We start from the raw sequence: 26,685 nt of genomic DNA on the forward strand, positions 1-26,685 counted from the left end.
AAAGTCATCAAAAACTACAATTCTATTCTAAAATGGGGAGAAAGTGAGTACGACTTTGAGATAGAAGATCAGTGATGATCACATAGGGTCAAAGTGCCAAATGATCTATTCCCGCCCGTTTCTAGGTTTCGAACATCTGTCCATTATAGTCCCGTTTTATAGCAAGTTAACCCTTAAGCTTATCAGCTGTGTTTCCTGATTGGTTTGCTCACTTAAGCATACAAAAAAGGATTTCATGCAACCAGCAGCACCAATAATGTAAATTGGAGCTTAATTCAAACATGCAATACGTTGCAATGAAGTCAGGGACTCTTGTGGCACTGTTGTAGTGTTCCTCCCGCTGAGCCAGAGGTCTGGGTTCAAGTGCCACCTGCTTAGAGGTGTGTTATAACATCTCTGAAAAGGTTGATTAAAAATATGTACATTGCAATGGGGTTTACTGCAATGCAAATATATATAAGTTGCAGTGAGGGTACACTGCAATGGGAGTGCACTATAATGTAAATAAATGCATTGCAATATACAGATGTACGTTGGAACGGAGATGCATTGCAATATAAATATGAACTTTGCAATGAGTGCATTACAACGTAAATATCTACATTGCGAGGCGGCTGCATTATAATGTAAATATTACATTGCAATGAAGGTTCGGGGGCGGATTCAAAGTTAAATCCCGCCTCCTTTAGGGTTGCCAGCGCTAACTGGCCAACATGCACGTCAATCAGGAGGATGTGCCACCGGGACGTCAGCGACGTGCTTGCCCGTACTTCCGGCGGTGGGGGAGTCAGGGCTGGCGGAGAGACGGACGCCATGTTTGATTGTGGGCTCTGATCAGCGCTTCGTTCAGCAAGGCCGCCTGACCTGGCCTTCCCTTTTTTATGAATTGTCGTGTCTCGATTTCCCCCGGGGCACTGAGGACGGAGAGAGGATCTCCTGGTCATCGCGGCGGAGCGAGGCAGCGGGGCCGGCCGGATGGAGGCGCGGCTCCCACGGTCGCTGTGAAAGACAGGATCGGGTGAGCGGGCGGGAGGCTGAATGTGCGCATGCGTTTAGGGGTGCGGCGGGGGCGCGCGTCCCGGGCAGGTGGAGCGTGGGGGCGCGCACTGCCCTTTGGCTCAATGCACTCTACTGATGTTATTTACAACTTAACCAGAGGCTGCGAGTTTTCCTCGGGAAGAGCAAATAAACAGCTGCTGTCTAAAAGTAGCGAAGTATTCTATGGAGCAGCATTAATTTTATACAAGCAATACTTTATATCATGTAAAGTAAATAACCTGCCAAAGGCAATTTGCATTCTAATATTGGTTTCTCCTCTGTATGTAATTGGATTTAGTGAGATTCGAACACATGGTGGATTTTAGTTTGGCAAATGCATTGTTTTCAGTTTTTATCAAATCAGGCAACTTCTATCCTAATACCATAGAATCTGTACAGCGCGGAAGCAGGTCTAATTGAGTCCCTTTGAAGAGCATCCCACTTGGATCTACAAGTCCCATACTATCCCTGTAACCCTGTACTTGCCATAGCTAGTCCACCTAGCCTGTAGATTTAGTGTGCCCAATGCACTTTTGACCATGGGAAGAAACTGGAGCATCTGGAGAAAATTCACGCAGACGTGGGGGGAATGTGCAAACTCTACTCAGAGTGTCATTGAACACTGGAGCCGTGAGGCAGCAGCGCTAACCACTAAGCCACTGTGCTGATAATCTGTCCATTTAGTAAATAGTGTTCTTCGTTGTAACTCAAGGGCTTGTGCTGGTTTTTTTTAAATCTGCATTCTCAGCTGGAGGACGTTGCATCTTTTGACTGTGGCATTTGGTTAAAAATGTAATAACAAATGATGCAAAGTAGAAAACAAGACAAGGAGCATGCCATTCTGCCCTTCAAGCCTGCTCACCGTTCAGTGTGATCATGATTGATTATTCAACTCAGGATCATGTTTGTGTTTTCTTCTCGTACCCTATGAACTACATCTAACTCTTTGAAAACAATCAGTGTTTTGAAATTTCATCTTCTCTCAGTCCTAAATTGCCTACCCTGTATCCTTATGCTGCTTGGTTCTGGGCTCCAAGGTCACAGGAAATGCCCTGCACTTACTGTGTCTAGTTCTGTTAGAATTACATAGGTTTCTATCAGAGTCCCTCTCCTCATTCTTCTCAACTCCAGTGAATCTCGTCCTAATCGTTCCAGTCTGTCTCCACGCATCAGTCCTGCCATTCCAGAAATCAGTATGGTAAATCTTTGTTGTTCTCCCATCATAGCCAGAACATCCTTGCTCAGATAATAATACTATCACTGCACATATTGTTCTAGATACGATTTCACCAACGCCCTGTATAATTGCAACAAGACATCCCTGCTGCTGAACTTCAATCCTCCTGCTACAAAGGCCAGCATACCTTTTCCCTTCTTCACCTGCCTTCTTACAAGGATACCCAGGTCTCATGGTACCTCCCCTTTTCCCAAATTGTTGTCATTTAAATAATAACCTGCTTTTCCGCCTTTGTTAACAAAGTGTACACCTCTCACTTATCCATAAACTTCCTCTGCTATGCATTTGTCCACTTGTTCAACTTGTCCAGATTACAGTCCCAATCTCTGCATTCTCCTTGCAGCTCATGCTTTCATCCTACTTTGTATTATCTGCAAACTTGGAGATATTACATTTAGTTCCCTCATGTAAATCGTTACTATATATTGTGAATAGTTGAGGTGCAAACGCTGAGCATTGAAGACCACTAGTCACTGCCTGCCTCTGGGGGAAAAAGATTCATTTATTTCTACTCTTTGTTACCCGCCTGTCAATGAGTTCTATCTCCGTGTCAGTACAATACCCCGAATCCCATGCATTTCAATTTGATATGCTACTCTCATATGTGCAACCTTTTCGAAAGACTACAGAAAGTCCAAGTAAACCCACATCTACTGGCATCTCCCTAACTGACTCTACTAGTTAAATCCTCAAAGAATTCCAGCGGATTTGTCAAGCATGTTTCCTCTTTGGTAAATCCATGCTGACTCTTGGATCCTGTCACAGTTTTCGAAGTGCTTTGATATTAAACCTTTTTTAATGAACTCTAGCGTTTTCCTACTTTTGACGTCAAACTATCAGATCTGTAATTTTTCATTTAAATAATGATGTTATATTAGCAGCCCTCCAATCCATAGGAACTGTTTCATAGTCAATATACTCTTGAAAAATAACCTCCGAATGCATCCACTATTTCTAGGGCCACTTCCTTAGGTACTTTGAGATATAGATTATTGAGCCTTAGGGATTTATCAGGGATTTATGCTATCCGCCTCCCCCTCTCCCTATTTATTTCAGAACCCCCTTCCCCTCCCCCATTTCTGAAGAAGGGTCCAGACCTGAAACGTCAGCTTTCCTGCTCCTAAGATGCTGCTTGGCCTGCTGTGTTCATCCAGCTCTACACCTTGTTATCTCAGATTCTCCAGCATCTGCAGTTCCTGCTATCTCTGAAATAATTTTAAACCCACTGTGAAGCCTCTTCTAAGGATGCCTACCCTGAAGAAGTTACCCTCCTCCCTCTGAAACAACCTCAGTGGCGTTGACCTGTCTGTCTCCTCGCCTCCTATCTTCCCTATCCATCTTCTATCCGCCTCCCCCTCTCTCCCTATTTATTTCAGAACCCCCTTCCCCTCCCTCATTTCTGAAGAAGGGTCAGCCTGGATGTGAGTTTGCTCGCTGAGCTGCAAGGTTAGTTTTCAGACGTTTCGTCACCATTCTAGGTAACATCATCAGTGAGCCTCTGATGAAGCGCTGGTGTTATGTCCTGCTTTCCATGTGCCGTTTCTACGAAACGTCTGAAAACTAACCTTCTAGCTCAGCGAGCAAACTCTCATCCAGAACCTCAACCTGAGCTACAAATCTTCTCAAAACTCGCAAGGGTCAGCCTGCCTGCTCCTCCATTACTGCTTAGTCTGCTGTGTTCATCCATGAAGTGATGATTTTTTTCATTTGTTATTACATTTTTCTAAATCTTTTTTAAAAAAGAAATACAAACATGAGGCACAATCCAAGACACATCCTACTATCTGTGGTGCTGTTGTTTAACCATGTTTGGTGTCTTGACTCAGAATGAATTGCTGGTGGTAAAGATATAGGGTTAACTGTTCAACCAGTGTTTAGTGAGTGAATGTTCAGTAACCTTAATCGCCATGTAGCTCCCTTTCTCTATAAAAGAAAATAATGGTAAGGTTTATTTTTGGTGGATGATCTTTTAACAATATTTTGTAAATGCAGTTTAACCAAAAGCAGGAATATAAATCATGAACAGAGAATGGAAAAGAGCGCCTTGTCTTTCATCATCTCTTGATGCCCCGAAGTGCAGCAGGTTTTTGATGTGTAAGTTGCTCTTGTAGGACACATACAAACAAGTGAATTAGGAACAAGTCTGGGCTATTCAGTCCCTTGGCCCTCCTCCATCCCAGCTGTCTCATTGTGGCCTCACCTCACTTACCTGTCTGCCTCAATATCTTTTGACCTTCTTGTCAGTCATGGTTTTGTGTATCTCTGTCCTAAAAATGTTTATTAATTAGTGCTGTCTGCAACATTCTCTAGGGAAGTGAAGACTACAAATTTCTGACCTTCTGAGAAGAAGAAATTCCTCATCTCCATCCTGGAATTTTACACTGTGTCCCTAGTTCTAGTCTGTTCCACAACACTGCATAGTCCCACAAATTGCAAAGTGATAATGACTAGAAGTTTGCAGTTGACGCAAATATATGAAAGCACCAAGACATTTCCAAAAAGTCATTATAATAGCTAAGCTACCATGATTAGATCAGATTTAGTAAAATCAAGTAGAAAATTGTGCGAAATGTTTGTCAATGAGCTAAGAAGGTTCCAATGGTCTGATATTTGCTGTTAAATAACTTGTCAGCTCATTGAAAATTTTGGTTTTGGACTTTGTATTGCTTTAATGTTTTATTGCACAGTACTACTTTTATCATTGGTCAGTGAAGCTTATTTTTAATAAAGATTTTTCTTCTCCTTTAGGTTAGCACTCAGCCAAAAGCGTATTGGTGATGATGCACCATGGCACTGGTCCACAAAACATACAGCGTCCACTGCAGAGATCCAAGTCGTATACAGGCAATGAGGGAGATGACCAGACTGCTTTACCCCAGTCTCCTGCCACAGCATTTGCTCCGGCCCTCAGCCCTGTGCCACGTACTGTGGCCAGTCCATCTGGGCCCCAGTCACCCAGTTACCAGCTTCAGCAACTTATAATGAATCGTAGTTCTGTATCAGCCCAGAATGTCAACATCACCCTGCAGAATGTGAGCCAAGTGATGGCTGGGAATCAACAAATTACGTTGGCTCCCCTGCCGATTCAAAACCCGGCATCCCCAGGGTTCCAGTACAGCTCGCAGGCTGTGGGGCAGCAAAGGCGGTTTGATCATGGGTCACCTTCATACATTCAAGTCACCTCTCCTTTGCCTCAAGTTCAGCCACAGAGCCCCACACAGCATAGCCCTGCAACACTTGTGCAGAGTGTGCAACGGCCAGGGACAGCAGCCCCAGGGCTGGGCATGTGTAACCAGAGCCCAACCCGAGGATTTGTGGATGCCAATGTGTTGGTCAGGCAACTGAATCTTAGCCCATCCAGTGCTGGGCACTTTGTGTACCAGGACCCGTCCAGCCTCGCTCAGATTACTTCAAATGTTGGTGGGCAGATACAACTGACGACGGCGGGCACATCTGCTTCTGTGCCCCGAGAACGCAGACTCTCACAGCCTCACTCCCAAACTGGTGGAACTATTCACCACCTGGGACCTCAGAGCCCTGTTGCCAGTGGCACAATGCAGCCCCTGCCTAGTCCGAGCCACATTACCACCTCAAACTTGCCTCCGCAGATCAGCAGCATCATACAGGGACAGCTGATTCAGCAGCAGCAACAGCAGGTTCTTCACAGTCAGCAGATGACCAGACCGGTAAATTATGAAAGGCCATCTGTGACCCTTACTGCGGGTGTGGTAGGGCCATCAGCCTTTGGGATAACATCCCCGGCATCTCCTAGCCCATGTCGGAACACTGTGGCTCAGACCCTGGCATCAACTTGTCTGACTCCTAGTAGCAGTTGCATTCCATTCGTGAGGAAACAACCAAAGAAATTGGAAGAGATTCCACCTGCCACCCCGGAGATTTCTCATTTGAGAAAGCAGTGTTTGGAGCACCACCTTGCTGAAATGGAGACTCTAAGAGAGACATTTAAGGATTACTTGATTGAACTTTTCTTCCTTCAGCACCGTCAAGGAAATATGATGGATTACTTGGCATTTAGAAGGAAGCCGTGTCTCGCCTTGTTGGCATATTTGAAGCAAAATGACTTGGACCTAGAAGAGGAAGAAGAGGAGGAACAGTCTGAGGTCATTAATGATGAGGTAAACTAATGATTTACTATTTAGCCCAATGACCATTCATACTTCCTTAGTTGTGGCAGTGGCAGCTCAAGAAAGTGGTTGTGTCCGTATGTCTAGGCAAGATAATAAACCCTTCACTTACAAGCCAGTCGTTCAGTTTTCTTTCAAATCGATTGAAATTGGGACGACAGGACCTTTTTTAAAGGTAGAAGTATTTCGAAGTTTCTTGCCTCTTGGCATTAGCAACCACACTCTTGCCCTGCTTAACACAAGGGTGAGAATCTCAGCTTATATATCTTTGCTCAGCGGTCTGTTTAGAAGAGCTACACAGATCATTTTCATCTTGGATTTGCAACCACGCTAGAACCATATTCTTCCATCCAGCTCCCTTTTTTTGTTGTGTAGAATGTCTCCATTTATTACTGAATGTTACAATCAATGTCCACAGCTCATGCTGAATTATGGAATAATTCTTTAATATTTCCGACTATTCTGTGTGTAATTTCTAAACTGTGATATTGTCAGTGCTTCATTCTATGCTATTAATGTGATTATTTTCAAAAGGTCTAACTTTAAGAGGGGCCAAATAAATTTTGGATAATTAAAAGTTGAATTTTCTGATTGTACAGAATCCATTTGGAATCATGCAAAATCTTGACTAAGTCAAAACTTTGGACCAATCACACAAGCCTGTATTGTAATGGACATTCAGAATAAATGGAGTTGGGTGTGAAATGAAGATATTATGATGTAATATTTCAAAACACCCCCCTTGAATACCTGTGGGTTAAATTACCCATTTATATAATTGTTTAGTAATATAAATTGGTGGAAATTTAATGGTAAACCTTGATTGAGTGCATGGTTTCTTTTCACATATCTGTTCAATATGATTATTTTATCACCTTAGCCTCTTGATGATCTCCATTCTAGCCACACCCAACATAATCCATTGTCACCAGTGTTGGTTTTCTGTACAAGGGTGAAAGGAAAGCCAGGAATATTCTGCAACTCTGCTTGGTGTGATGTTTTGTAAAGCCAGCTTTGGGATATTGTACACTGTTTAGTTCTCCAACACTTCCAGACATTTATATACTTGAAGGGGATAGACTCTCTTTTCTGTAGCATTAAAACATTGGGTACACTAAGCCACAGGGTTGAGTTTGACTCTTTAACCCTATTGATCTTCCAGTGACAGTTCTTCATTAGGTTTACTTAGTCCATTCTTGGCAAAACCAGTAACAAAGGAAATTTTGATGAAATGGCTCTAACCGTGTATATGAGTATTTGCCTAGAAAGAAAAATGATAAAATTAACTCCTTTTAAAAAGAAGTATTGCAAACAGAATCACTTTTGAATGTATTACTACAATTCTGAAAGTCTCTGATGTGGATCTGAAAGGCCAGAAGATATGATTTTTTTTTCTTTGCACTGTGCTTTTGTTTTATTTTATGGTTTATTATTTCTGAAACGAGTTAAAGTACAGTTTAGAATGTGGTCTGCTAAATACTGTTTAATGGTTGATTTTATTTGTTTCTTTCAAAGCTTTTATGGATGAGCCAACATTCGCAAACACCTATGAATTGCACCTTCAAAAATACAGTGCCTAAGTTATTCAATATTTATTAATGAAGTATAGACCAGTTTTATGTTGAAACCTACTGGAAGGTGATCTGTGTAAACCACTGCAGTTGTGACTTTTAAAACATAACACTACATGTTTTGGTGGCGTTTACTTCGAAACCTACCTGAAACAGAATGTATAGACAGCTGTTTTGCTGAGTGTAGAGTACACAGGGCTAAAACTACAAGTATAAAAAAAATGGAGACAATAGAGACTTTTTAAAAAATTTAAGAATCAATGCAATGAATGTTGCTGGGAAGAGCCGGTGACTGTGGATGAGCTGAATGAATCTTGTAGCTTGGTATTAGACAATGCCACGGTCTGGCAGTGATGCATTTCAGATTCGGAGAAAACTGTTGTCCATTAATATCACATAGTCACCAGGCAATCAAATGGAATTCAAAAGCAGCTTTTTTAACTAGTTAGTGTATGAAATTCACTACTATAGTAAGTGGTGTGATCATATTTTAATGGTTTTGAACGGCGTAGACACATTTACGACGAAGTTAGATAAGAAGGTGAAAGCAAAAGTAGAATATGGTGATGGGGTTAGACTCTAATTCTACATTAAATTTCCAGTGCAATGAAAATTTTGGTCATATGATCAGGCATGTTGTGTTTGAGGTAGGCTAAGTAATTGTGGAATTGTTTGAAATTTTATGCTTGAAATATCCAGCTACTGTAAGCAACTCTTCAGTATCCATAAGCCATGGATTATTTACTTAAATAACCAAAGTTTAGTTTAAAAGGAATTTGCTATTGGATTTATCTTTGAGCTCAAATGTGATCCACAGTAAGCTATTTGTACATTTAGGTGCTTTGGGTTTGTTCATTGCCTTTTAGGACTGTAAATTGCTGGTATAGCATTCATAAAAGCTGAAATGTTCACTGCATTATTATTGTAATAATTTTGACCATCAAGCCTGCTCCACCGGTTCTAGCTCTTTTAATCCTAATTTCCTGCCTTTTCTGCAATTCCTTAAAGCACATGATTTCCAGGTAATTTTCTTTGTAAATAATTCAGTAGATTTTTGCTTTGTAATTTAAGATTTTTTGGAATAGTATATTCCACATGCTCTCAACTCTGTATGAGAAGAGCTTTTTCCTGAATCTTGTTCTGTGGAAGTGTCTAATACATTCCGTTCTGTTGGTATAATCATTAAATGAACGTGTTTTAGTTTCCTAAAGTTACGTGTTTGGAAAAAAGGATTCTTGTATTTGGGCAATATATGCAGAGTTTCATTTGTTGTTGGTCCATGTTGCAGCAGAGTTTTAATAATTTTGAGTTTGAAAATGCTTTGTGTGCAATGGCTACATTCCTGGGAGATATTCAACATGTAATATGCATACTGATGCTGAAAGTTACTTTGTGTGCTTTTTTTATTTATAATTTACTGCACAGAGTTTAGATTTTTAATGTCAGCTGTTAGTGCCATTGTTTGCGATGTTTATTGGCTCAATTTTTAAAAATTAATTTGTCTTCATTTGTTATTGTCCATAATCCCTCCTCCATGTAGTCCATATTAATTTCATGCAACTAGCAGTTCTTGAATGTCTGCATGTTATGTGTTGAAATCTTTATTATGTGTGTTGACGTGGACACGGTCTTTGAATAATTTTTAAAAAATGGCAGTTCATGTAGAATTTTAATGTGGCAAAATGCTCCAAAGCACTTTTGTAGAAGCATATCAAACACATTTGACACCAAGTGACAAAAGGAGATATCGAGAAAGGTGACGAAAACCTTGGTCTTGAGATTGAAGAGAGACTTCCAGAGCTTTAGAATAAATGCAGCTGCAGACATGGCTGCCCATAGCAGAACAAAGAGAATTGGAGGTGCTGAAGAGGTCAAAACTGGAAGAATACAGAGACCCTGGAAGATTGTACGGTGGTGGAAGTATAAAGATGGGGGGGAATGAAGTCACAGAGGCATTCAATTACAAAAATGTGAATTTTAAATTTGATGCTCTGCAGGAACTAATGATAGAACTAGTTATTATTGACCCTGTGCACTTTCTATGTGTACCTCTGAACAGAGATGAACAAATGAGTGACGGGATTGTTGTGTGCATGCACTGATGAATAAAGCGGTTGGGCACATATTCTGTAGAAGGAAAGATAAATCTCCCTTTTCATTGATATTGTGTGTTGTTGCCCTGTAAGAAGTCAATAGTAATGTCAAGCTGAAGTCTGATGAACAGAGACAACAAGATGTAGAGCTGGATGAACACAGCAGGCCAGGCAGCACCAGAGGAGCAGGAAAGCTGACGTTTCAGGTCTTGACCCTTCTTCAGAAATGGGGGAGGGGAAGGGGATTCTGAAATAAAAAGGGAGAAAGATGGGGGCGGATAGAAGACGGATAAAGGAGAAGATAGGTGGAGAGGAGACAGACAGGTCAAGGAGGTGGGGTTGGAGCCAGTAAAGGTGAGTGTAAGTGGGGAGTTAGGGATGGGAGAGGACGGACAGGTCAAGGAGGCAAGATGAGGCTAGTAGGTAGGAGATGGGAGTGGGGCTTGAGCTGCGAGGAATGGATAGGTGGGAGGACAGGTTAGGGAGGCGGGTATGAGCTAGGCTGGTTATGGGATGCGGTCAGGGGAGGGGAGATTTTGAAGCTTGTGAAGTCCACATTGATACCCTTAGGCCGCAGGGTTCCCAAGCGGAATATGAACTGCTGTTCCTGCAACCTTCGGGTGGCATCATTGTGGCACTGCCACAACACACTGCCATTCTGATGAACAGAGTTCGGTTTATCATGCGTTGTGATTTCTTTACGTCTTGTTTTGAGTGTTGCTATCAGAGTTTTTATTACAATTCTCAACAATCCTAATTAATGCACAGTATAAGTTTGATATTTTTGGCAGGTGGTGTTGAACTTCAGGTGAATCTAACTGTTTCTGAGATTCTGTTGTAAAGACCAGGGAGTTTTGCTGTTATCCTGGCACACATTGCTTCCTCAGTCAGCACGACAAGGACCATCAGTCATTTACTTCCTGTTGAGTTCTGAAGTAGGGATGTCTTACTGTAGCTGTACAAGGTTTGGCATTATTTTAGCCAGTATGTTGTTTGCAGCCTTGATCTCCCTACCTAAGAAAGGGTACACATACTGTAGACTTGAGTAAAGTGAATGTCCACTAGGTTGATAATGTGAATGGTAGGATTGTCCTATGAGGAAACGTTGACTTGACTGAGTCTTTATTCACTAGACTTTAGAAGAATGAGGGGGGCATTTAATTTGAATGTATAAAATTTTAACTGGCCTGTATAGAATAAATGCAGGGAAGATATTTCCCTGGTTGCAGAGACTAGAACCAGGGGTCACAATTTCAGGATATGGTGTAGGGCATTTAGGTCTGAGATAAAGAAATTTTTCTTCTCTGACAGTGGACAAAGTCAGAAGTCACACGACATCAGGTTATAGTCCAAACAGGTTTATTTGAAATCACAATCCTTTGGAGTATAGCCTCTCCATCCGGTGAAGTGAGAGAGAAGCACACAGAACACAGAGTTTATTGGCAGAGGGATCAAAGTAGCACACAAATGATGTGAGTAGAGTGCTGAGTAGTAAGTCCCTGCAGGTGATCTGGGTGACTTATTATTTTGCTCTCTACCCACATTGTTTGTGTGCGATTTTGATCTCTCTGCCCTTGATCCCTGTCAGCCAATAAATTCTATGTTCTGTGTGTTTCTGTCTCACTTCACCGGACGAAGGGGCTATGCTTGTGAATTCACATAAACTTGTTTGGACTATAACCTGATGTTGTGTGACTTCTAACTTTGTGTGCCCTCGTCCAACACTGGCACCTCCATATCATTCGCATGAAAGTGGTCAGCCTGTGGAATTCACTATCTGTCACAATGTTGGGGGCCAGGTCAAGAATGAGATTGATAAATTTTTAGATATTAAATGTATCAAAGGGTATGGAGAAATGTGGGAAAAAGACATTGGGATAGAGGATCAACAACGATCAAATTGAATGGCAGAGCAGGCTTTGAGGACCTGATTTCTATCTTATTGTTAGTGAGCTTTGTTATATGGTTAGTATTGCATTCTTATTAACATTTCTACTTATTTAGCAGGCATTTTATTGTGGTTGATTGGCTCATTGAGCTGGTTTGTTGTTCCGCAGACGTTTCGTTACCGTGTTTGGTAACATCCTCAGTGCAGCCTCTGATGTAGCGTCGGTGTGTTTTCCAACCTGGTTTTTAAACTCTGGGGTCCGTTGCAATGGATTGCCTCACTTCCGGGTTTCCACCGTAGTGGAATGTATATGGCGTCGAGTTCAATGTGTTTATTAATAGCCTGTTTCGTGGAGTGCCATGCTTCCAGCAAATCAGCTCGGTGAGCCAACCATCCTCAACACCCACAACCCGAGCTAGAGATCTACTCCAAAACCTTACAGGCATTTTATTTTACAGAGAAAAATGTCTCCAACTTCTGCTTGAAATTGTTACCATAAGTCTCATCAAAAATGTGTATTGAAATTGCGTAAAATTAACATAAGATAACTTGACAGTGGATTTCAGTGTTTAAGGGATCCTGCCATGCATAACTGGCAGCTGATTTAGTACTTTAACAAGAAGTATTGGTTTTGAGTCTCCCCTCCCTCAATCGCATCCCAAAACCAGTCCAGCTTGTCCCCGCCTTCCTAACCTGTCCTTCCTCCCATCCATCCCCTCCTCCCACCTCAAGTCCCACCCCATCTCCTACCTGCTAGCCTCATCCTGACCCCTTGACCTGTCCTTCCTCCCTGGACTGATCTATTCCCCTCCCTAATTCCCCACCTACACTCACCTTTACTGGCTCCACCCTTGCCTCTCTGACCTGTCTGTCTCCTCTCCACTTAACTTCTCCTTTTATCCATGTTCTATCCGCCTCCCCCCCCTTCCTATTTATTTCAGTATCCCCTTCCCCTCCCCGATTTCTGAAGAATGGTCTAGGCCCGAAACGTCAGCTTTCCTGCTCCTCTGATGTTGCTTGGCCTGCTGTGTTCATTCAGCTCTACACCTTGTTATGCTTGGTTGTGAAGTCTGTTGGGACATTGTGGGGAATGAAAAGTGCTACTAATACATGTTCATTTACTTTAGAAAGGTGACTCGTAGCACTGAAGATGTCTAGAGATAACTTCTTCAACCGTGTTTGTTAGTCTGTTCGTAAACAACAAAAAGAAACGGACGTACTTCACTGAAATTTAGAACACGGACAGGATAGTGCCTGAGGCAGAATTTTTGTGAAGTTGCAGACCTTGATCCTGGAGTTTTTTTGTTTTGAAAGAACCCGTACAGTGTGGGAGCAGGCCATTTTGCCCATCAAGTCCATACTGACTGAAGAGCATCCCACCCCACCCTCTCCCCGTAACCATGCATTTCCCACGGTCAACCTACCCAGCTGTGGAATGCTGTGGGCAATTTAGCATGACCAGTTCACCTAACCTACATATCTTTGGATGTGAGAGGAAACTGGAGCACCCAGAGGAAACCCAAGCGGACTTGGAGAATGTGCAAACTTCACACGGTCACCTGAGAGTGGAATTGATCCCGGATCCCTGGCACTGTATGGCTGCAATGCTAACCACTGAGCTACCATGTCATATGTTGTGGATTGTTTCAGCTGCTTTGTTCCATTGCTAATTGTCAGAAAAACCCATCTGGTTCACTAATGTCCTTTAGGAAAGGAAACTGCCATCCTTACTTGGTGTGGCTTACATATGAGTCGAGACCAACAGCAATGTCGTTGACTCATAACTGTCCTTTGGGCAATTGGGGATGGGCCTAGCCAGTGATGCCCTTATCCCATGAGTGAAGAAAGGAAAAAAATTGCTGGCAAATTTATGCAACAATTAGCATGGTGGAGGTATACAGCCTACTCATTGTCCTCTTGTTTTAGGTGGGATAGTTTTTTGCACTTTTCCTATTATTTTTCTAAGCATTGAAGCAAGATTCTGAATTTATAGTAAACCTGGATATCCTAAAGTGTTTCATGGCCTATTATTTTGTTTGTTCCTATAATTATGAGCATTGCTGTCAAAGCCAGCATTTATTACCTACATCAGATGCCTTTGAAAAGGTGGCCTTGAGTTGGCTCCTTGAACATCTGCAGACCACCTTGTACAAGTGCACCCACAGTACCATTAGGATCCAAGTACCAGATTCTTGTCCCAGTGATAGTACAGAAACAGCAGTATAGTTCTGTGTCAATGTGGTATGTGCTTGGAGGTGAATTTGCCAATACAGGAATTCTGAAGTGCGGTATCATTGTATGTACAAATATGGCACCTAATCTGTATAAAGTGAGATCGCATAAACAACTAAGGGGAAGAATACTTGATAAAGATGTTGATGGCTCTGCTTGAGAGATGAATGTTATCAGGACACTGGGAGAACTTCCTCAACTCTTCATGTTGATATTTTCTAATCAACCGCTTCAGAGATCTTATTACATACATCTAGAGCAGGTGGGATTTGAACACGGGCGTCCTGCTTCAGGGATAGGGTAGTATGACTGAGCCACAACACTCCTTACCAGTTCTTATTGCCATTTTCTAATCAACCTGTTCAGAGATGTTATTAAGCACATCTGGAGCAGGTGTGACGTGAACACAGGCTCAGAAGTAAGAACATTACTGCTGTGCCATAAGTGTCCTGTTAATCAGCATGTTCTGAGATGTCATTATACACCTCTGGAGTTGGACTTAAACCCATGGGTAGGGACACTATCACTGTGCCACAAGAGGGCCCAAAATGTGAATCAGTAAAGTTTTTCAGTTGGAAGCCAGCAGGTTTGGTCAATAAGATGCTGTTATTAGCACCACTCTCTGACTATCTCACATAACTGACTAGTGGGCCCTACTCTTCATGTGGTTCCATAGCATTTATTGTATATACCCAAACAGCCAGACACTAACAAGATTTTCTTTTAGGCTGAATAAATTATTAGAAGTTATAAATGAACCGTTAAGCTATGTAAGGATGTGCTACGTGAAATTTAATGTCCTTTTTTGTTTGATAGAAGTACTTCTGTGTTGGGCTTTTCACATATGTTGGCTTGTTTTAAATCACTCCTGTCTCCTGGTCCGAGCTCACATTTGCATTAAACTACTTACTGAGTTATTTCACAAAGTGACAGCTCTAATCAAGCAGCTCTAGTTCATGGGCTTTTAATTGTGTAGGACAACTGCCAGCTGCCATAGGTGCCTTTGGAAGTCCTATCTTAAAAGTATGCAAATGAAAAGATTTATGGATTGGCTTCATGTATAATAATTTCATTTTGAGCAGCTACTTAATGAACTCTTTAAAGATTCGTAGTTTTGAAAGCCTAGTGGTCTGTAACACTGCATTTGGGAATTCAAGGCTATTGCTTTCTTTTGTTGTGAGGGAAAGGGATGTTTGGACCCAGCTTCTGCAGTCTTGGTTTAATCTTCACTTAAAATTGTTTGTTACGTCGCTTTTGCACAGAAACAATTTGTAGTTCAGAAGCAAAACTGACCTTAACTTTAGATGGGGAGAAATTACTTGGAGATCTTGATTGTAGTGTTGGCTGAGAAGAACATGCAAAGCAGAGGTGCCACAACAAAACCCAGTGTAAGGTTGCAAGTTTACATGGATGATTTTCTAGATGAATATTTCCTTTAGAAATATTCAATGGATGATGTTGACTGGAGTTATGCACAGCTTTAAGATTTTTGTTGTATTGTAGTTTATCTAATTAAATGTAATTCAAACTCTTGAAAATGCTAAAATGTGGAACTTGCTATCTTGTGCAGACAAACTAAGCAAAATAGCTTTGATATTCTGTGTCTCAGAAGTTGGGAAAAGGTATTCAGTCTACTATTGGTTTGCATGTGTATTTAACTTTATAATTGGTCTTATTTTCATTTTTATGGAAATTAGTAAGGACAGTGGTATTGATGGATTAAGTTTGCAATCTGACCTTTAATACTTTAGGTCCTATAATGCCTCTGCTTTGAGAGTCTGGAATTCTCACTGATAGTTACTTGAGAGTTTCTGACATTTTCGATTTTATCGACAGTGAGATTTTGACCTTCTCTATCACAAGATTTACCTGATGTTTGTAGGGTTTGATTGAAATAATATGCACTTACCAGTGCTTAATGTCACGAAGAGCACGGCTAAAATTGCAACATACAGTCCTATTTCACCTTTGCCTAAAAAACTAGTTTTTAGTCTATTTTGGTGATGTTCTATTACACTTAATGCTTTTAATTTAGAAGGCTCTTGTTGTAAGCCTGCATAGAGTGCAAGCAGTGGTTACAGTTTGTACAAAATAAAAGTGAACAAAGTACATGAAAGAAAATAATGACTTAATAATCGTAGACATCTCTCAATCTGTTGTAGATTTAAAATCCTTGGCCTCTTCAATGGCAGTACTGTAGTTTTAGTACTGTCCGCTGCAAGTGATCTGAGGTAGCAGGACTGTTAATTGCCACTTTCTCTATTTAGGTCTTTTGGAACATTGTGGGAGTTTTTGGGATTTATTCTGTTTCTGAAGCTGATTCTATACTGTGATAGTCAACATGAAGGATTCTGTGATTAAGTCTTAAAGTGCCTTGTTCTGGTTTGCCCAAAATAAAACCTTTCAGAGTCACTGGGGCAGTGCACCAGAAATCAAGCCACATAATTCCTTGGGGTCATCACAAATGTGAAAAGATCTAGTTAAATTATCCAAAGTTGCCAATTTACCTGATTGATAAACTTTGTTAAAATACAACACTCACCAGGTTTCTGGACTTAACAGGAGAATAACTGTTTCTTGCCAACAAGTTGTCATCAACCAGTGGTGGCTAGATATATGAATTGCTAATTTATAACTCTACAACTTTATCTCATCTTAGATTTCTCCCTTTATAAATACATGCGCGGATACACATACACAGAAAGGGTTTCAGAAAGATTTTCTGAAGAAGGGTTGAGACCCGAAACGTCAGCTTTCCTGCTCCTCTGAAGCTGTTTGGCCTGTTGTGTTCATCCAGCTCTGCACCTTGTTATCGCAAGCGTTTTTGGCGACTTGCTAGTTCATCCACACGGGAAATTCTTTTGCAGGTTTACGGGCTGAATTGGTTCATTGCTGCACTGGCTCTACACAAGCCTTAGTTACCTGGCCAGGAGCCAATCAAAGAGTTGTCAAGGAATTGTTCTTAATTCTGAACCAATGAGCTGTATGGTGTCTGTTCCAGGAAAATCTCAATGTGCTGCAGTGAATTTGACTTTTAAAATTGGAGGGGATCATTTTGCACAGCCTCCATGTTTTAAAGCAGTATCTTCCTTTCATTGACAACATTCCAAATAGAAAGGCTGCATCTTTTTAACTTGCTTTACATGGAGAAATTTTCCATGATTGAACATTTTATATAAACAAAACAAGATAATTACTTCCCATCATCTCTCTCCACATCTCAGAATTTTTGGGGTAGCGTTTTTTTGTACGTTCAAATGTGATTCCATTGGGCTAAAATTCATGCTGATTTTTGCCTTTAGAGATGCTTCAAAAAATGTTTTAGCAAAAGATATTCGGCCTTGCAATAAATAACTTGCTTTATTCTGCAAACCAATCTGTAAAATTAAAATCGACAAGCTGATTGTGATGAATCTGTGAAGCAAGCCTAGGAAGTAAAAGAATTCAAACAGAAGTTTCCTGGCTGTCCTTGTACCACAAATTACTTTCTTTCACTCAGACTTGATGTTTCCATTTTGAACCTGTGAATGAATGCATTGTTTTTATTTAAGGTAAAAGTGGTGACAGGAAAGGATGGCCAGACTGGGACACCAGTTGCCATAGCAACACAACTTCCCTCTAATGTTTCTGCTGCATTTTCAACACAGCAGCAACAGTTTCAGGTAAGGAGTCAATGTGGCACGGACAAGTCTGTGAATCATTATAGCAATGCAAGGGTTAAAACCTGTTGTATCTTTGTGCTATAGTTACTGTGTTTGTTTCTGATGTGTGCTTTTTTTTTCTCATCCTTCTATAGCAAACACACCAAGGTACCCCTGTGGCAGGTACAGCCAATACAGTGGAGATTGAAGCTTTCAAAAGGCAGCAGGCTTTGTCCCAAACAGGTACGTTTCCTTTTGGAACTGTTTGCTCAGCAATTGTGCCACAAATGTGACAATATAATTTAAGTGGAGTGAATTTTCCTTTGACCTCCATTGATTGGAGGATTATACAACACTTTTCACTAATACATGTGACAAGTACACATGACAGCAAATAAATAAAATTAAATGGTTCTTTACCGTAAACTCAGTACTGCTCTTTGTGCTGTGTTGCATCATGTTGTTGCATTTTAAAATCTGAAATGACAACCCAATGCTACACTGTAAAAAGACCTTCTAAGCTTAAAGGTTCTCCATTGCATTGTTGTACATGACCAGTATTTTAGCATTGCTTCAATCTCTGTTCAAATGACAAAACATAAACTGCTGCTGCAAACCTTTAGATTAAATTTTCTTCCCACAACTTATCCAGAGCCATCCATTACTCATGTATTTGATGAATTGACACGTTGTTGGGGTATATGGTCTCTTATGACATAATCCTACTTTTTTTCAGGCTTCCTCTCCCTCTTGGCAATGTTAAAGCGACTTTCCTCCCTGTTCTTCTGATGCATATTTGTTTTGCAGCTATTCAAATGATTTTGAGCATTTCTAGTTTAGCCCCTTGGTTATTTGCTGCTATTTTTGCCCCCATAAAACAGCATCCTTTATTCGTGTTTATTAGTGTTTCTGACCAGTCACACAATTTTGTGTTACTTTGGAGTTGATGATGTCTCATGGTTCCCCAACTTCAGAATCTGTTTGTGATAAAGCTTACAATACATGGTAAATGTTTTAAAGAATGTTGCATTGCTATAGTGTTTGAAATGGGGTTGGCCAGGTGGATCTCATTGAATATGAGTTCCCTGACTGGAGTTGTTAACCTGGGCCAATCAGAGGGCCCTGGCTGACAGATATTAATTGGAGTGTCAAAAGGTCTCCTCTCTCTAGGGACGAGCTCTGAGCTGGCTGGTCAGAGTCCACCTACTGTGCACGTGTAAATTATAGATGACTTGGGGATGGGATACCGGTTGTTTGAATTGCACTTTTTGATTTCTACAACAACTGCAAGTTATTTAGTAGCTGTTAATGTAGCCCGTAGTCAGGCTAAGGTAAGAATGGGAAAGGATTTAGTATTGGTGGCCATAGCGTGATGTTAAAGATATAGGCTCTGATGATGATTCATAATGAGGGAAGATTGAGGTAAGATGGAGGGATTTTAAATTTCATTCATGGGACGTTGACTAGGCCAACATTCAGTGCTCATTCCAAATTGCTCAGAGGACTGGTTAGAATCAACTATATTACTCTGGGTTTGTACACACAGGCCTGGCCAGGTGCACTCGATAGATTTCTTTCTGTACAGTATATAAGTGAACTAGATCGGATTTTATGACAACCAGCAGTGGTTACATGGTTACCATTTGGCTAGCTTTTTAATTCCAGATTTTTCCGAAATATAAATTTCTGTATTTGCAACCGTAGAATAATGTGACAAGGTGCTCATGAAGCATAAATGCCAGTGCACTGAACAATTAAGCTGAAAGCTTCTATGCAGTAAAATCGATATAATAGCGCATGATAATTATCTATGGTGGAGTAGTTGGAGTTGGTGGATAGTGGTATATTGACATTTTATTCATTTGTGGAGAATGGGTGTCACTAGTTAAGCCAGCATTTATTGCTCATCTATAACTGGCCTGGAAAAAGTGCTGGTGAAATATATTCTTAGACAGTTGCAGTCCTAGGGTGTAGCTATTCTCAGTTGTGTACACATGCAAGCATATAGTAGAACAGCCTGAGGCATCTCATTTGAGCGTAACCAAGCAAAAATAGTCACTGAGCCAAAGAAGGAGGAGTTAAAATTTTGGTTTGAAAGAGGTCTGAAGGAATGTCCTGGAAGAGGAAGGTAAAATGGCAAGATAAGTGGCTAGATTTGCTTGTGAGACAAACTCTGCAGTGTAGCAAACAATGAGGAAGGCAGCAAAAGATTTCAAGAGGACATATACTGTTGCTATGTGTGGACTGGGGCAAATGAAATTCCATGTTTTGAAAAAAAGTGTGTTGAGATAAATTTTTGTAGGAAGTACAACAAGAGGCAATGATACAATTTTGCAAGGAGAGACAGACCTGGGAATTGGGAATCGTGATGGTGGCTAATGCCTATCTTTGAAGATGGCAGTATAGATTAAACAAAGCAGCTAGTTAACTCTGCGTAAGTTTGCACTTGACAAGAAAAGGTATGGAATATAAAAGCCAAAAAAGTAGGCTAAATGTCCACAAAGCATTGTTGTGCCCATCTGGAGTATTGTAACCACACTTTAGTGTGGTTTTGAAGAGGGTATAGAAGAGATTAACTGGAATGGTTTGAGGGGTGAGGTATATCATTTACATCAATAGAGTGGAGAAGTATAAACATAGAAAGTAAGAGACCAGTGAACTGGGTCTGCCATTCAGTATGATCATGATTGACCCCCTATATCAGTGCCAAGTTCCTGCTCTCACCCTGTATCCTTTGATGCCATTAGTGTTTAGAAACCTATTTCTTTCTGGTCTATAGTCAATAAGTTGGCTTTCACCATCTTATGCGACAGAGAATTTGACAAAAAATGCTAACTTTTTGGGGAAGAACCTGCTCCTCATTTTAGCCCTAAATCATCTTTCCTACATCCTGAGATCACGATTCCATGTTCTAGACCATATCGCCCAAAGAAAGAGAAACGTCATCTGTTCTCCAGTCTGTCTGGCCCTGTCAGTATTTTGTATATATCAGTGAGATCATGCTTTCATTTATCTAACCCTCTGAGAGTTCAGGCTTAGTTAACCCAATCTCTGACGCAAATACTTCCATTCCAGGAATTAGAGTGATGAGCCTTAGCTGACCTCCCTCCATGGCAAGTATATCTTTTAAATAAGAAGACCCAAACTCCATTCAGTACTCCAGGTGAAGACTCATCAAGGCTGTGCACTGTGCACAGTTGCAGTAAGACACCCTTGCTCCTGCACTCTAATGCCTTTACAGTGAAGGCCACCATACTATTTGCTTTTCTAACTGTTGGCTGCAGTTGCATGTTTACTTTTAGCCGTTGATGTACAAAGCGACCTGGGTGCCTTTTGTATATCATGTTTCCAAATTTACCACTGTTTAAATATACTCTGCCAATCTGGTTTTCCTGCTTCTTTGGATAACTTCACATTTATCCAATGTACTGCATCTGTACTGTATTTTCCCTCTCTCTGAACTTGTCTAAGTCACCTTGAAGCCTCTTCCTCCTTACCACTCATATTTCCTCTTGGTTTTATGGTGTCTGCAAACTTGGAAATATTGGCCCAAGCATTGATTCTTAAGATACCCCACAAGTCAATATTTCCTACTCTGAATAAGAGCCATTTATTCCACCTCCCTGTTGGAGTTGTTGTCCTGAAACAAAGTCGAGAAGTGATTTGATACAGATGTTTAAAACCATTGTAGGCTTAGATAGAGTAAACAAAAGGGAACTCTTTCTGATGGTTAAAGCTGTTTTCTGTACAGCTAGTTAAGAGAGAGATTTAACACAGTTAGCAAAAGCTCTAGAGACATCATGTGAAAAAACTGACTTGAGTGGTAAGCTTTTAGAAGACACTGCCTGATGGGTGGTGAAAACTGATTCTATCACAATATCCCAAGACGACTGGATCTATCCTTAAATGGGGAAAAGATTTCAGAAATTTGGAATAGTGGATTATACTTGTTGGATTGCTCTTTGAAATAGCTGATGCAGACTTAATAGGCTAAATGTTGACTTTCTAAAGTTTTATGATTACATTGTTGTAATCATAAAAATTGGCTATGCAGTGGTTAGCTTTTATATAAAACCTGTCCAGAAGTGTAAGGGAGACCCCAGAAGAGTTCCTGCATTATGGGAATGTTAGGTTTTGCTTTAATGTATCTGATATTCTTGGTTATTGTGGTGCTGGTGACTGTCATAAGCAGTCTAAGCATTTTGCATTTAAAGATGTGCCCCTTCCATTGTGCAGTATACTGGCAACTTCTGAGCTGGATGTTTTTGCTTTCATATACATCTTTCATCGGTCCCTCTGGGCGAAGACAAAAAGACAGTTGGTGAAAATGAAATCAAATGTCAGTGTTAATCCATTTCACAAGTGAACATTAACCATAATTCGTTTTACTTGGTTTAGTCAATACAAATTTTCTTCATCTAATAATACACAGTAATACACACACGAGGGAGATGGTGGCATAATGGTATTGTCAGTGGGCAAGTAATCCAGAAGTCCAGGCTAATATTCTGTGGTCATGAGTTTGAATTTCACCAAATCAGATGGTAGAATATGTATTCAATATTAAAAAAAAGTCAGAGTTAAAAGTTAGCCTGATAGTGACCATGTAACCATTGTTAACTGCTGTAACAGCTCATCTTGTTCACTAATGAGCTTGAGGGAAGGAAGTCTGCTGTTCTTAACTGGTCAGGCCCACAACAATGTTGTTGACTCTTAACTATCCTCTGGACAATTAAGGATGAGAAATAAATGCTGACTTATTCAGCAATAACCATCCATGAACAAGTACGGGGAAATTAGTGAATTATCTAGCATGTGTTCGGTTCAAGATAATAATCCCTTGTTACCATCCAGCATTGTGTCTTTGATTCTGGCCAGAAATGCTTAAATCAGACTGATTTGCAGGCAGTCCTGGATCTCACTAACTCTCTGTGCACCTGTCCCTGTATTTCAATCAATCAGTTTATGGCCTGACACAGCAGAGAAATATTGGAGTGAGGTATTTGCCGACAGCAAGTTGTATGTTGTTTAAGGTTCATGAGGAAATATCAGCAGATGTATTTCATTAGCATTTGAATTGCCTGTCAGATCTTTTTCATTTAACTTTAAAACGTAACATCTTTTTACTTTTGTGAATAAATCACATTTTTAAAATCCAATATTCCAAAGTAAAGTCTACTTTAGAATTGGAGCAACCAGGAGAATGATACAGTGCAGCAGAGGCCCCTTGGCCTGTGAAGTCTTCACTGACAGAAAGTACTTTAAATTTACACCAACCCCACTTTCCAGCATTTGGTTTGTATCCTTGACTTATCACATTTCAAATGCCCATCTGAGTACTTTCTAATGAGGTTTCCTACCTCAACTAGTCATCCAGTCAGTGCATTCCAGATTCTTAACACCCCTGAGTGGAAAAATTGTTTCCCTTCTAAACCTCTTCCTTTCATCTCAAAATAATGCTTCATTCTTATTGACCCTTCAAATAAGGGGAACAGCTGCTTTCTGTCCTCGCCGCACCCCCCCCACCCCGTCCATGCTCCTCACCTTAAACACCTTGTTATATTTCTAGAATATCTTGAAATTCTACCTAATCTTACTTGCTAGTGTTTTTCATGTCCCCCCCTGCTTTGCTCTTCTAATTGCTTTCTTAAATTTCTCTTCCACTTGTGTACTTCAGTAGGACCTCTTGATTTTTTTTTCCTTTGTACCTGATAATAGCCTGCCTTTTTCTTCTCAGCCAGCCCCGAATATTCCTCAACATTCATGATTCTTTGGCTTGTTGCTGTTGTATTACAAATGAAGGGAACCACGTTAGGCCTGTACTCTTGCCAGTTCAATTTTGAACACCCCTGACTGTTCTGCTGTAATTTTTTCCAGAGGTAACTGAACCTAGTCTACATCAGCTAGTTCAAATCAAAACCCTTCTATATACAAAAGTTTTTTTTTCCCTTCCATACATTTTATGTTTGTTATGAAAATGTAATTACTGTCATTGAAATGCATCCCCCCAACCCCTCAAACTCTGGCCACTCGTAACCCTGAAAACCTATCAGGCTCCATTCCCCAGATTGGCTGCAGCACTGCACTCTCCATTGTTAGATCTTCTACATGTTGATACAAAAAGCTCTCCTGCATACATTTCAATAATTCTGTCCCCTCTTAAACCTTTTACACTATGTCTAATCAATTAATGTTGGGGAAGTTGAAATCTCCTAATATAATGACCCTACCCTTTCTTTGCACAACTCTCTGAATTGTTTGCATATCTGCAGTTCCATTGCCGGCTGACTGTTTGGAGTGGAGAGGCGTGTTGTGGTTGAGTCTCTCATACACTCTCAGCAGTGTTACTGCTCCCTTTTTGTTCCTAAGCTGCATCCATAAAGCCTCAGTTGAAGACTCTTCCAAGACACTGTCCTTCCTCATTGCACTAACTGACTTCTTAATTAATAATGCAACATCTTCCTGTGTGGTGGCTGAAGATCCTTTACCCTGGAATGTCGAATTGCCGGTTCTCAGTCAGGTTTCTGTGATGGCAACAAGATTATGATTCCACATGTCAACCCATGCACTTAACTCATCTGTCTTCTTGTGTTTATTTTCGTGTTGGCATATAGATTTGCTAATTTTATTTTCTAATGGTGTTCCAGTATCTTGTGAGCAGACATATGGTCATTCTATACTTAACTGAGATTATCATTTTACACCTCCATCAGACTGAAGAGATAGATTACTAACTTGGGTCAGGTATAGGTGAAATTCTTAAACCATTTCCAGACAATGGGAAATTAGCCTGAGCAACTCATTCATATATTCTGATTCACTGACTGAATTTCAAGACATTGATTTAATAATTGATAACATTAGACTCCAGTCTGGAAGTCAGATTTAACTGAAGTTCGATTTTAGAATTCTGTGTATAATTTGCATTGGTAATTGTAATTCATGATTTGTTGTATTTGTATTTAAACAACACAGTCTTGATTTGTTGCGGAGGAGCATTTGAAGACTTTAAATAGTCTTACCTTAACTGGCCAGTTGTTGGTGGTGCACTGTTGCTTAATTAAAAAAGAATGATTTTAGAGATATGGAGTATTTTTGGGTGTGAGTTTGCTCGCTGAGCTGGAAGGTTCGTTTTCAGACATTTCGTCACCATTCAAGGTAACATCATCAGTGAGCCTCCGATGAAGTGCTGGTGTTATGTCCCGCTTTCTATTTATCTGGTTAGGTTTCCTTGGGTTGGTGATGTCATTTCCTGCATTGGTGATGTCATTTCCTGTTCTTTTTCTCAGGGGATGGTAGATTGGCTCCAAATCAATGTGTTTGTTGATGGAGTTCCGGTTGGAATGCCATGCTTCTAGGAATTCTCGTGCGTGTCTCTGTTTGGCTTGTCCTAGGATGGATGTGTTGTCCCAATCAAAGTGGTGTCCTTCCTCATCTGTGTGTAGGGATACGAGTGATAGTGGGTCATGTCGTTTTGTGGCTTGATGTTCATGTATTCTGGTGGCTAGCTTTCTGCCAGTTTGTCCGGTGTAGCGTTTGTCACAGTTCTTGCAAGGTATTTTGTAGATGACGTTCGTTTTATTTGTTGTCTGTATAGGGTCTTTTAAGTTCATTAGCTGCTGTTTTAGTGTGTTGGTGGGTTTGTGGGCTACCCTGATGCCAAGAGGTCCGAGTAGTCTGGCAGTCATTTCGGAAATGTCTTTGATGTAGGGGAGAGTGGTTATGGTTTCTGAGCCCGTTTTGTCTGTTTGTTTGGGTTTATTACTGAGGAATCGGCGGACTGTGTTCATAGGGTACCCATTCTTTTTGAATACGCTGTATAGGTGATTTTCCTCTGCTCTGCATAGTTCCTCTGTGCTGCAGTGTGTGGTGGCTCGTTGGAAAAATGTAATGGAGTATTTTTACGTGTCCACATTTATTGGACTAGTTGCTCTGACCTGGTCACTTTGAATGTTAACAGGAGTCAACCACGTGGCTCCCTGGAGTCACCAACAGGACAAGTTCCCCTCCCTAAAGGATGTTTTAGGAATGAATTGAGTTTCAGATGACTTGCTGCTGCAATCTATCATTCAGGCCAAAAGGCATCCTTCTGATCTTTTGGCCACCTCGTCACTGTAAAAACCCTGCTATTCTGAAGTTGTCATTTCCAATAAATCTATCTTTCTTAAATATATTCAGTGTCTTGGCCTACATAACTTTCTGTTGTAGATTAATTTGCTTTCTGTGGTCCATTCCAAATCAGTTGATAGCAATAAAATATCAGCATAAGATTTCTGTTGCTTAGCTGCAGACTACTATGCACTGCTGTTGTACTTTATAGCAGCAATAAAAAAAGTTTTTTTTCCTGAAATGAATCTGCAAGAACTTGCTGAGTGATATTTTAAAATTTTTTTCAGGAGAGTTCATTTTACTGCACGCTAAAATGTTTAAGCTTTTTTTCCAATTTGCATCAGGAGATGCAATTTTAGCAAAGTTTGTGTTGCAACCTTTATCTAAATTGGTTGTTGATGCAGCTTAATCCAGGCTTGACTGCCTTTTTAAAATCTTGCTTCACACTGGACTCAGTGCGTGCCTGTTGCATAACTGTACAAAACCCTCGACTTGTGCAGACCCAGGTCCCCAGATCATTACCTTGGTCTCTGGATTAACAGACCAGCGATAATATCACGAGATCATTGCCTCCCCTGTTCAAAATCAACTCGGTATGAGAGCTGAGTTTTGTTAGATTGGAGTGATTTTCATTGAAGTATTTAAAATGATGAATGAATTGAATAGACTAAAACGAAATGAACTGCTGTCAGCAGTTTGGGCTATAGGATAAGAGAGGCTGGATTTTACAA

At 40.6% G+C, this 26,685-nt stretch overlaps 1 protein-coding gene across 1 annotated transcript in view; it reads left to right on the forward strand.

Moving 5' to 3' along the window:
* Nucleotides 1–792: 792 nt before the first annotated feature.
* ep400 (E1A binding protein p400) overlaps nt 793–26,685 on the forward strand; it is a 135,839-nt gene continuing 109,946 nt past the window's right edge. Inside the window, exons 1-4 of the mRNA XM_048555918.2 lie at nt 793–1,018; nt 5,024–6,411; nt 17,756–17,866; nt 18,001–18,088. Of these exons, the coding sequence (XP_048411875.2) occupies nt 5,053–6,411; nt 17,756–17,866; nt 18,001–18,088 (1,558 nt within the window). The 5' untranslated portion in view covers nt 793–1,018; nt 5,024–5,052. The remainder of the gene's footprint in view (nt 1,019–5,023; nt 6,412–17,755; nt 17,867–18,000; nt 18,089–26,685) is intronic.

The sequence above is a fragment of the Stegostoma tigrinum genome, chromosome 26, assembly GCF_030684315.1.
Source record: "Stegostoma tigrinum isolate sSteTig4 chromosome 26, sSteTig4.hap1, whole genome shotgun sequence".
NCBI classification, from domain to species: domain Eukaryota; kingdom Metazoa; phylum Chordata; class Chondrichthyes; order Orectolobiformes; family Stegostomatidae; genus Stegostoma; species Stegostoma tigrinum.